This window comes from Sipha flava, unplaced genomic scaffold, assembly GCF_003268045.1.
Source record: "Sipha flava isolate LNK unplaced genomic scaffold, YSA_version1 86_pilon_pilon, whole genome shotgun sequence".
NCBI lineage: Eukaryota > Metazoa > Arthropoda > Insecta > Hemiptera > Aphididae > Sipha > Sipha flava.
The window spans coordinates 61,428-74,945 of record NW_020273628.1 but is presented as its reverse complement, the minus strand read 5'-3'; the positions used below and the strand labels follow the sequence as shown (position 1 = coordinate 74,945).

General features: G+C 27.4%; 1 protein-coding gene across 1 annotated transcript; it reads right to left on the bottom strand.

Moving 5' to 3' along the window:
- Positions 1-1,835: 1,835 nt before the first annotated feature.
- LOC112693423 lies at positions 1,836-9,238 on the bottom strand. Its single transcript, XM_025568482.1, has 7 exons — positions 9,136-9,238; positions 5,884-5,980; positions 5,729-5,793; positions 4,923-4,958; positions 3,856-3,970; positions 2,122-2,186; positions 1,836-2,037 (listed from the first exon to the last, which is right to left on the bottom strand). The coding sequence occupies exons 1-7, from the start codon at positions 9,232-9,234 to the stop codon at positions 1,957-1,959; spliced, it is 558 nt and encodes a 185-aa protein (XP_025424267.1). The 5' UTR covers positions 9,235-9,238; the 3' UTR covers positions 1,836-1,956.
- Between the last annotated feature and the right edge of the window lie 4,280 nt (positions 9,239-13,518).

Below are 13,518 nucleotides of genomic sequence, written 5' to 3'. Positions count from 1 at the left end.
TACTGCAATTTGAAATCACACAAGACCATAAACTAAAATAATATCAGACGGACATTTCCCCGATTACAACAGCGTTTATATAGTATTACAGTGGTTAACATTTGAATTTCGTACATGAAATCCAGTACAGTAAATGCGATTTTTATGTTTGCTTCTGCTAAAAGTAAAAAATAATTTTTTACTTATCGACTTGTTTGAACAGCATTATTTCATGGTCGTCGTGACAAGATATGTTCATGTTATAAGCGACTCAAACAGCACGTATAGATTAAATTCCAACTTATCATTTACTCTTATTCAAAAGTTACAATATTAACATAAATTAAAACCCATGTTCATTTTCTGATGATTGGGGGGAGTAGGGCTTGGGTCGCATTGTCGTGAATCGGCGCAAACGAATTGCATCCCAAATTCAAAATATTATTTTCCCCCCCATTTTAAACAACAAACTTAGGACTGTCGATACCAAATCATTATTAACGGTAGGTTATTCAAAATACTGTTTTTTCTCGTTATACTAGAAATATGTAAATTAAATTATATTACATTTTAATGATAATTATATAAAAAAATTAAAAGATTAAATTTAGATTTAAAAATTATAAGACTGGTGAAAACTTGAACCATATCTTTTTAATTAAATCGAGATGTGTTAATTGTTTATTTTCATACTTATCGTGCATTCGTTTAGATTAGGCCTGACGGAGTTCATAATCGATTTTTTTTTATTTTGTGAAGCAATCCGTGTGCAGCCGTCGTGAATCATGTCCAGGCCTCTGTCTCACACGGGCTATGTAATATTATTAATATTATAAGATAAACTTGATTTGAGACTACTATCTCAACAAACATTCACCAGTCGCTGTGGGTGTTGATCGAATAGAACGATTGCAACATAGATAATAGAATAGTTCATTATATTATCTATAGATTGCAATAGGTACCGGTAACGGATTAGCGGTCACAGCATGTTATTAGATATCATGTGACCGTTCTACTCAGTAAGCCCGTCGAGGGTGCCAAGTTAAAATAGTGCGGTGTAACATTAGTATGCTAGTCGGTATTGTTACGATTCGCTAAGGGTATACCGCACCTGCAGTAGTTATTAATTCATACATCTTCCATTGACAGTCAAGCAGCTATAAGTTAAGTTACACATAAATTGCAAATTGAATTATAAGCATACAATTAATCTGCATAAAAGCCGCCCCCCCCTCATTTTAAGTCCGTTGCACATCATATCTTTTACTCTCACGCATCTTGCATAGAATCTTCATATTTTCCTCAATTTCTCAATTAACCTCCAAAACACTCTTACAGATAAATATGTTGAACAATTTATTGTACGAAAAGAGAAACTTGGTCTTCGATCAACTGCAGAGAATAAAAAATAAAAAATAAAACATAAAAAATACATTAATTAGTACAGCTTAATCAAAACATTAAATCAACATTCACTGTTACATGGCGTGTATAAAGTTTGTAGTTCAATTTGAGTATTGTTCCTGGATAGAGGTTTGTTAAATTTCATTGCTGATATAATACAATAATACCGAATGATAATGATAATTTACAACGGTTGTTCAACTGTAAAGTCTGTATAGAAGGTATTACTCGACAGAATATCCTAACAAAACTGCGGTAAGGACTATAGCGTTATCTATTGCGAGATGTGTTGATACGTTCAATATCATTGAACACAGTTACCTAGTTATTAATCATTATTCATTGTCATTAAACACAAGGTTTTAACATAATCTAAAAGTAGGTTTGCACCTATACGGCTAATAGAATAACTACTATTTAATAATTTTGAACAGAGAATAATATGACAGTTATTATTGCAGGTATTTATTATTTATATATATATATTGCCTTTAGTAAATTAAAATTGGTATATTATGTTAGCAATCGAAAGTTAGGTAAATTAATTTATTTGAAACGTATTTTATTAGATTAATTATCTTCTTCTGTAATTGAATCTCCGTTATTTAAGCTTTCTCGAGCGGCTAAGTAATTTTTTGCCATATCTTTCGCCTGTGGAAAAAAACAAAACAAAACACTAGTAAGATAAAATAATTTTAAAAAAACGCGCTATAACAAAATATTTTTGGTAACTACCATCGGTGAATTTTCCAAAACACATTTCATCATCGCGTAACCGGCTTCGCAATGAGTGTTCACTTCTGAAATTTGATATTAATCAGATGTGAATAATTTTTTTAAGAACATTGAATAAAGTGATGTTAACAGTTGAATTAGTACACAAGCAACGCCACAGTGATAGAAATACGTTTGTTAATTGTTAGGATCCAGTCGTCATCGGATAAGACAACGGTCAAATGTTATAAATATTGACTTATGCTATTATGTGTCAATGATAATTATTATTTTTTTTGTATTCAGTAACCATTGCGCTTTAAGAATTATATGTACCTAATAATATTTTTAATGGACACTTTATAACTTCTCATATTATTATAAATAATCAAGTATTTTAAGTATTTTTATTCAATTAGCGACAATTATTTTGGTTCCTTCAAGTTATGAGATCTGTTAATGTAAAAGCCTTAAACACATATGTACATTATAACAAATAATAGAAGTAAGTAAGAACACAAAAAATAAAATAAAATAATGGACAATCAAACGTTTGGATACCTACTACGTATAAATGAATGATACGCGTAAGTGATAACTACCTACGTTTTAACGTGGTGCTGTAAATACACGTAGTTATGTAACGTTATATTGTCTACGCTGAAACGATTTTATTATTTGCCATTTGCGTCCTCTCAAAGTTGCCCAGGTATATCCGTATCAGAGGTATTATATTATTTTTGCGTGTTTAACGTGACCCCTCAAAATAAGCAGATTTCAAATTATGACATATAAATATTCAAATTCATATCGAACGATGTCAAAATTATTTATACATTGTGCGTGTAATGTGTTACACACATGTACGTATATGTACAAAACTTCGCGTTGTTTACAGAAATTGTTGTTGCGCAACGACGTACAAAACGTATAGGTACATCGAAGAAAGTGTTATTTGAATGAACGGTTTAGGTACCAGTGTTGACGATGCAACATAATAGGTACTATGAATATCGAGTTACAGAGCGTAATTTATAATAAAAAAAAAAAACCCGTCATTTGCGCGCAGGTACATTTCACGTTAACCATTTATATGCATGATAATATTGTATTATTTTTTTAATTTATTTCTATTTCACTGCGAGCCGGAACGATTTTCGTCATCACCGCGGGTATATTATTGTATTAATTTAAATTATACTTTTAGTCGCAGCGAATCTCATCCTTGAATATCTCATATTCTGAAGAATTCACTATTGCTATTGATATGGTTATAGTAAAAATAATTCCACTATAGTATAATACATACACTACATGTATTCAGAATTTTCCCGGTATGTTTAAAAAGTTTGAAATTTTTCTTATGTGTTTTTTTTTTTTCATTAGAAATATTTCCTAGCTCGGAAAACATCCTTTTAAGTATATTTCGTTGGTGTAATAATGCACCTCGTAAATATTTTATAAATTTATAAATAATGTAACATTGTTGATATGCCACATGCAGACAGTTTAATTAGTATGATGCATTTATATAGAACGAAAATCAATTAAAATTAAATAATTTTGTTATTTCGATTTTATCACGATTTTTGTTTTCGTTTCCAGTGTACTAAAATAATCGAATTCATAAATCGTATATAATAGTTATCCGTATTTACCGACGGTTTTAACTAGTTTAACGGTACAAATCGGTTTCTATCACCAAATTTTTAACGAATAATATAACTTGCTATAATATTTTAATAAATATATCACCATCTAAACAAGCCATTTCCATTATTTTAGTTTCTTTTTTAAGCATTTCGTTATCGAATAAAATCGATAACTCTTTAAATCTTGTCCAGTTCCATTTTCCACTGTCCACATTCATCTAAAATTTCAACAAAATACTTTAAAGTAAACGTATATACTTATATTATACTCTAATGTTAAACGTAGTACAAATAACATTTTCCAAATGCTTGAAATTATTAAAAATTGTCAGTATACGCCGTTAATTTATTTACAAAATAAAAACATTCTCCACCGTTTCTATTCCTTTCTCATATGCTATACTTGGTTCAATTTTTAAAACTTCAATATTACTTCAACTTTTATTCCAAGTAATTAAATTTGGGTATTTTACAGTGGCGTAGATACAATTTTTTTCTGGGGGGGGGGGGGGATTAAGAGTAAGTTTTTAAGTGTTCTTAGTATATCATAAAACGAGGTCATATGTAATAATATTACATTTAAAATGGTATTATATATATATATATATATATATATTGTTCCGTATTTAATGAAAATTATTTTGTTACTCATTTTTTAATATGTACCTAATCATAGTAAAATCAAAATATTTTACTATAATATGTAAATATTAATAAATAATAATCAAATATCATTAAAAAAAAATCTGTGGGGGGGGGGGGGGGAAACCCCTTACACCCTCCCCGTAACTACGCAACTGGTTTTTTATAAGTATACTACTTATGAAAACTAGACGGCATGCGTATGCGAAATAAATTTTGGCTAAAATCGTCTCGAAACATGTTAACGAAATTATGATAAATAATTAATGATCGGTATCAAAATTACGATGTTATCAATTTTGTAATGAATTGAAGGCAACATAGACAGTATAAAGACAATATATTGACAATACAAAGGTAAACATAGAAAATAACAAAACTTTTTATAGAAATTCGGAAAATTGAGGCTCGTGGAATTTATGGGTAGGTAAAGGTTTGTTCGTATAAATGGTCAAGATTAACTACTTTATGCACTCCTCAGCCACCTTCAATCTAAGTTCTATATCTATATACCAATTTTATACATACCGTTCCCATTTTTTTCGCCACACACGGACCAAAACACTGAAATAAAATTAAAATATGATAAAACAATAAATTATTAACTAAAAAAAAATTAAACAATATATTATTATATATATTTTCAAAATTGTAAATAACTTCGAAACGTATACGAAAAATTTTAATTATTACATGCAAACATTGAGAATGACAATTGAATTAGCAAGATGATAATTAGAGGTATAACTTTCATTAAATCATACTAATATAGCTTAGTGAATTCATATAAATGTAAATCCTTGGTTTTTACTTATATTTCATTAATTTCTCTTTAAGCTCCTATTATAGAATGTATTAATTTAATTTTCGAAATTTTATGATTTTTTTTTTTAAACAATAAAATATATACCAACGGTATACTAATATATATTTTTTCTTAGTATAATAACTTATTAATAATAAGTTTCTTTGGATTAATTTTTGTTTAAAGAGACCGTTTTTGATTTATCATTTTCTAGCCAAAAAATAAATAATATTTAGATATTAGATCTAACCTAATAAACCTAAACTAATAATTTTTGATAAACCTAGTTTTGTCCATTGAAATTAAAATCATACTACGCTAAAATTTATAATAATTATATAAAATCTTGTGTGTGCATACTGATTAGTGGTTACTAACCAACTCAAGGCTTACAAAACAAGACGAATATCCAATACAAATTTTATGTGTACACTGTATATAAAAACCTATTTAATTTTTTATAGCATTGCATTACTGAAAAATGTGCCAATCTTAATTAATAAAGTATCAAATATAAGAAAATACCTGCCTTACAACCATTGTATTTTTTATCACTGTGGTCTTTATCCTTCATTAATAATTCACTGCAAATATCTATTGGTAAATTATTATAAAATATAATTAATTTAAAATTAATTTTAAGTTATTTTTTTTATATTCTCATAATTAAATAAATAATATTACCGATATTTACTTCCAGTTCTTGCATACATATGAATATATTATCCAACATATCATCCATCACTTCACTTTGGTTGTTGTACTTCCTTTCAGGATTTGCCTGGTTCAGTGAAATAACGTTAAGCAATTTTAAATCATAGGTAGGTATAAGGAGAGATAACATATTTTTTTTCTCCATTTATCGTACATTTTGATAACAGATTTGTACATATATAGTATGTTTTATACTTAAACACTATAAAAAAACAATACAAAATATAAAAACTCCACCTTGTAACCTTAAGTAATTTTAATAAAGATCAATTGATTGTGTGACTGGACTTCAACAATTAAAAATTAACATTTTACTATTTAGTACTTACTTAGATTACGTTTAATATGTTATGTTTAAAATTTCATGTATGAGATTTTTTAATGAATATTTAATCGTACATTAACATAAAACCATAAAACCATAAGTTAAATCAAAATAAATTTTAAGTTGCTAACAATTTTACACCCAATTGCTATAGACATATGTTACTAATATATATTGAATACATTGAACATTGATTCTCGAGTATAGGTTTAAAGTTTAAACCTATACTCGAGAATCGAGTTTAGGGTTTAAACTTTAAACCCGTTTATACTGTCTACATGGGTATTATAAATTCCAACGTCATAACATAAACATCTAGTGATTAGATACGATTCATGTAGTTTTGACCATTATTAGCTATACGATTATAAATAATGGCAAAAAGCAATAACTGTGTATGATATAAAAGCAAGTAATTGATGTTTGGAATAATACACTGAAAACCAATGTGACTCTTTCAAATAAAATATTATGGAGTTTTCTTTATATTGATTTCTTTAATATACTCGTATCAATATCTATAAAAATAGATTTTTATTTTAGTTATCTTTGTTAGTATTATACAGTCTTCTTGTGTATGCTGTTCTTACATCTGTGTTGATGCGATATAAAAGTGTTCACGTTTGTTGGAAACTAATACCATCATGTCATTAAAATCTAAGAAATATGTATAAATAAGTAAAGTCGCCAAAACATGATTGTTAAATATCGAAATAAAAATGTATACTCCTCTCTTCGTTCGTCGCCTAAAATAGTGATTAGTGACAAATCATTTTTACCTCTAATGAATAACTCAGAATAGGAAAAATAGAGCTAACATGCGATTTGAAACAATTATTATTGATGTGTTTAAGTATACCAAAGAATTCAATAGATTTTTTTTTTCTATTAAAAGAATAATTACAATCTATACAAACATTTTATACAATAAGTAATTTTTTTGATGGAGAATAGCGTTGATATAACAGAGAGGGAGGGTATTCAGTAATACCACCCGACAGATTAAGCAAGGAAATCTCTAGGCCAAGATCGTTTCAATCTTCTTTTAGGATTATCGGGAATTGTACAAGAAGATAGACGTTTAATTAATGAATTATTATGGTGATTTAGCTTATAATGGAATGAGAGGAAGTGAGATTTAGTTAGCTGAGAAAGTGTAGGAACGTTTAAGTCATTATGAAGATTGGCGTTTTTTATATACCAAGGAGCAGAAACGATTTGACGGAGACATATAGATTGGAAGGCTTGTATAGTTCTCAGGTTTAAGGATTTCGCGGAGTCCCATATCTGAATGCCATATGCTCATACTGGTCTTAAAATAGCTTTGTAGATTAACAATTTATATCTGGTGTTTAGTTTGGAGCGAAGAAGTGGACGGAGCAAGTGAAGTCTAGAGTTTACAGATTTCCTTTTATTTTTGAGATGTTGAGCCCAGGTGAGTCGTTTATCAAACGTTAGGCTCAGGTATTTGACTACAGGGGTTGTTGGAATTAAGTTATTATTAAATGAAACTGGAGGACAGTCTCCAGGTCTTAGTGAAAAGGTAATAAAGGAAGATTTGGAGTCATTTATTTTTATTTTCCATTTTTTTTGACCCGATCTGAATCATGTTTAGGTGATTTTGTAACCTATCAGACACAGTTTGAGGGTTGTTATTTGAGGCCAGGATTATTGTGTCGTCGGCGTAAGTGCCTAATGATGTGTGTAGAGTTTTCGGAGTGTCATGTGCAAATATAGTATAAAGAAAAGGCGCTATGTCGGATCCTTGGGGGACGCCAGCCAAAATAGGAAAGCTAGCCGAGTAGCTGTTGTTCACTCTAACTGAGAAAGTTCGATTTTCAAGATAAGACTTTATGATAAGGTAATATGGAGCAGAGAGAAATTTTTTAAGTTTATAGAGTAGGCCATCGTGCCACACTCTGTCGAAGGCTTGGGCCACGTCTAGCAGAACAGCAGCACAGTATGCTTGGATTCCATACTAGAAGATATTAAGTCGACAGTACGTAGGAGTTGGTGGATGGTAGAGTGTTTAGCCCTGAACCCGAGTTGGTGGTATGGAATGATGTTAGCATTGTCTGCCAGTGGGAAGTCTGCCAGAAGTCTTTTCAGGTCAAGTCTTTGGCCCATTAGCTCAGTTGAATAGATTCTTAAGATTTTTTTTTAACATATTCATCAATTTTAATTTAAAAATTATCATTTCTATTCGGAATCGTGGAAATGTTTTAGTCTTAAGATAATATTCAAATATTAGTGACGGTCAATTTACTCAACTCAATTTAATGCATCTATCCTTGTTGATCAAATTCGGAAATTAATTTCCATAAAAATTGTTATAATACTAGGCCTGGATAAAAATCTGTCAGAAATATAATATATATTCACAAATAAATACAAGTAAAATATTTAAGTCATATAATTTTTTAATTTGTAGGTAACTCAATATTATACAGTACACAACAATGGTGTATTTAGGGGGGGGAGATTAAAGAGATACATCTCCACCATTGGTTTTTTGTTTTAACATTCGTGTTTTATTTAATTTACATAAAATAAGACTGAAAATATTATACATTTATATTTATATTATTATGATTAAGTTAAAGTCATTTCCAAAAATTGATAATACCCATGTATTAAAGAGAAGGAATAAAAAACAATAGTCATATCTCCCCATCAAAGAAATCCTAAATACGCCATTGGTTTACAATAGGTAATACTTACTTATTGATCTTTCATTTACTGAGTTCTATTCCAATATATATTTAAAGCAGTTAAACCTAATATAAAATATTATAAGCTAATTTAAAGAACATACTAAAATAATACTTTGATGAGTCGTATACGCATGTACATATTCTACTTTTGAGTACCTAACTAGTTTATATGTTAATACTTACTGTCACTATCGACAAAGACGCCAAAAAACAAATAATCAAAAAACTATACATATTTTTTTTTAAGCAATATTGAATTTTACATGAACGAGATAGATTCATGAAGATTTACTGATTAATGGAAAAATAAAAAATGAAATAATCCTCTTTTATACATAACATCCATATTTGACAGGAAATCCAAATAATTTTTTCAAACAAAGCATTTTTGATTATATCATAAAATATAGTTACGTGTATATTTTAATACTTCAAAATATTATGTATATTAAACAAGTATTATTAGTAGTATACAGGGTGTTTGAATATTTAAAAAACTAAGTAATTTTTATTTTTTTATTGAAACAAATAACATATATAAAATGTTTTGATTAAATTTAAATTTATCTTATTATATCTGTTATTTGTTTTTATATGGTATACATTTTAATGTTTTTCTTCTATTGTTGTTTAAATTATAATTTAAATATTTTAAAATGTTTAAAATTCGTTTTAAAATTTAAAAAATATTTCAAACACAATACTAAATTTTTCTGATATTTAATTAAGATTGGCTTTTAATTACGATCGATTTTAGCTAATTTCACTAATTTCCCAATTTAAAAGTGGTTAATTAATACGTAAAAATATTTTAGATTTTTTTCCTTTTAAACATAAAACTTTACTAATTGAATAAACTCTTACATATAATACTATTAATTTATAAATTATATCATAAAGTATATAGAATTTATAAATACATTTTCATTTTAATTAGGTGTATGTTCGTCGATCTGAACCAAATAATATAGCTATTTCATTGAATATGATTTTCTAGAATTAATCTCAATATTTTTTTTTTTAGGCTTAGTATAGACCATTAAGGTCCTTTGCCGCAACTACTTACCTATACAATTTTATCATTTTATTTAATCTCAATATTATTTTAACAAAATTATAAGTATAATTTAAATTATTTTATACTAAACAATTTCAAAAATATAATCTGTTAACAACAGTGGCTTCAATTTGACCGATATTTGCATATTTAAAATCCAATATTGTAATAATTTGGCCCACTTTATAAATTTATTGGCCTAAATAATTGACAATGGCTTACGCTTAACTAATCAATATATTTTATTTTTAAATAAATAATTAGTTTTTATTTTCTGAATCAAAAACAAATAATTTATATAGATACAGTTCATAATTATGAAAATTAAAAACTCTTTAATATTTTCCACATTTTTAATCATATTAAAAAAATTCTAAATTCTAAATTCTAGACTTAAATATTTTGATCCAAATTCCACTATTTTAGAATATTTTTTAACACATTTCATATATTTTATTATAAATAAAGCCAAAATTCTTTCCAAATTTCAATCAGCAAAATCTTTGTTAAAACTATCCGATCATATCAACTTCGAGACTACTTTATCGAAACTCTCTTCTGCATTTTCCGAAATTTTCAAATTACTTTCAATTATTTTAATTTTACTTAATACAACAGCTTCTAATGAAAGATTCTTCTCGTCCTTAAAAATAGTAAAAAGCTTTTTGCACTTGATAATGGATGATGACAGATTAAATGATTTAATGGTTATCAACGTAGAATCATATACTGTACGCAATTTAGATATGGATGAAGCTGTAAATAAGTTTGTAATCATAATGATGCATTGGTATCCTTTTAAATATTGAAAAAAAATATATCTGTAATTATACCTAATAAATGATATTACACAAAATTGATTATCACCTCTTTCTTTAATGCTTTTTTTAGTTACATAATTTCGTAAATACCATTATTATATTCTACTAGCTTAATTACCCGGCTTCGCACGGAACATTCTTGACCGTGACATAGGTTTTATTATTTTACACTATTTAAAGCCAAGTTCGGTATAACTATTGGTGGTTATAAAACAAATAAAATGAAAGTTCAAATGAATCAGAATAATAATTTTGGTGATACCTCTGAATTACCGTATTTGCTGGTTCCAATATTTTTTTAAAATCCCTTCTTATTGCACGTTTTGTATATTGGAGAGACCACCATGTCAAATTTCAAGTTCATATAGTTTTGAGATGTAGCGATGATCAATAAGTGAGTTATAACTGACGTTGTCCGTTGAAAAAATTTTAAGTGTTCAATTCTTTTTGGGTGTTCCGTTGAACCTATACCTTCTTATTTTGGATTATTATTTTTTTATTTATTCATTTTATTGAGAAAAGTTTGACAGTTTGAGGTTCCAAATAAATGCTATTTATTAAAGTGTTTGTGGATTATACAATATTTTTTGTTTTTCCTTTTGTGGTGTGTACATAATTTGACACGTGAGTAGGCCACACACAGTTATCCATGTGAGAAGTATGAATTTTCAAAATTCAGTCCATACACTTGTTTTAATTGTCCTTGTAATTTGTTAATGATCATTGAAAAAGCGAGTCGCACTGGAAACTGCAAAAGTTTGAATTCCAATGGCTTATCTGTTGGAGTCATTGGGATGCGTGGTAATAGTACATGTTCACCTTTAAATTTTCCGTTTAAAATTATGACTTCGATTATGTTGTTATACAGTTTAATAATTTACATAATTAAATTATTAAAATCAACATATTAAACAAATCAAATATTTCCTTGGTAACCAAAAATTAAAAAATATATGCATCCAGTCCAAAACATTGTCGACCATTAAATATGCGATTTTCGAAAAATCCTTTCTTATTGCACGGTGAAAATATGAGAAGAACCTATATTCCAAATTTCAAGTCCGTACCTTGCGTAGTTTTTGAGATACAGCAATCAGTCAGTCAGTGGTATTTGGATTTTATATGTATAGATTAATATAATATATGGTATTATCATATTGTGGTAAAAATATCAACATTTTTTTTATTAACATTACTCTTGGACTACATTACTAAAATCAATTTAGCAAAAAAGTTGTTTTTGGTAAATTTTACTATTTCACTCGATATTTCAACAGTTTTTCCTCACGCCTAGAAAACAACTATTGAGAGAAGAGAAAAATTATGTTTAAGAATTATTTACATGCAATTTCCATAGAGTTGCCGGATCAAACATTTGGACCACTATTACTACCCAAAAAACTGTTTAAAAAATAAAAATAAACATCATCGTCTCATCATTCAAAATCTAAAAAAAATTTTAGTTAATTATTTTAAGCTTTGTTTATGGTAAATATAATAACGTAACATCGGATAGGGAAAACTAGAGGCAAGGATGTATGTCGGGATGGTTCTAGTTGCCGAGATTACCGAAGAAGAAAAAATTAAATAACACCTACTATTAAACGAATTAGTAAAATTATTGTTTGAAAATATGTAGATTATTTTATTTTTGTTGTGTTTAAAATTCTAGATAGGCTTGCTAGTGGTTTCTAGTTGGCCTGCTCTATACGCCATGCGTATTAAAAAAAAATTTAAGTGATACCACTGGTTAACAGTGTAAACCATTCTAGTTTCAGCTAATAAATAATTTATATATTAATGAAATAGGCAATACTGCATAGGTTGACTATTTAATCTACCTATATAATACTTGACATATATAATTCAGATATTTCTCATACTGTATAATATAAGTATCATATTTACGGTAAATTCAGTGTAAGATATGATACGTGATAATAAATGTAATGTATAATACATCGTTTGTAGAATCTAGTGTGTAAAAATCATATACATTCAAAAATTTTAAACAATGGTCAATGTAACTTGACGTTATTGAAAATAATAACTAAATGAGTATGAAAACCTTCATTTAAATTTGTTTCTCCTTGATATTATTTCATTCAACTGTACACGAAAAAACTCATTAATAGCAACAAATTAGAAGCATCACTGTGTTTATTTAATAGGGATTTGGGCTATCCATAATTAAAAAAATATACTTCTTTTATTTATTTATTTATTTATTGTATGGCAACTTATTCTTTATATGATCTTAAATTTTATATGCAATATTATTTACTTGTATTTGTGTAATTGTAAATACCTTATAATCAACAATTTTTTTTATTTCACTGTAATTATTGTTTCAATTATTTTTTAACAAACACACATACCAAATACGATCAAAACAATTATTTTAATTTTCTCATGATTTTTTACGTTTTTATTTCTATGTTACTTGTTAAAATATAATACTAATTTTCAACTATTTTATTAATTTTACTGTGCAGTAATACTACATTTCATATTACATGAACAACAAATCAAATCTAAAATTATAATTTTAGTTATTAAACTACCTATAAAATATTTAATCCAAAAAATTAACCCGCAGATAGTTATGATTAGAGCCCGGATATACATGCATTTAAAAAGTGTCAAATATGATGCAAATATGTAAAAAAAAAATAGCTAAATATGCAA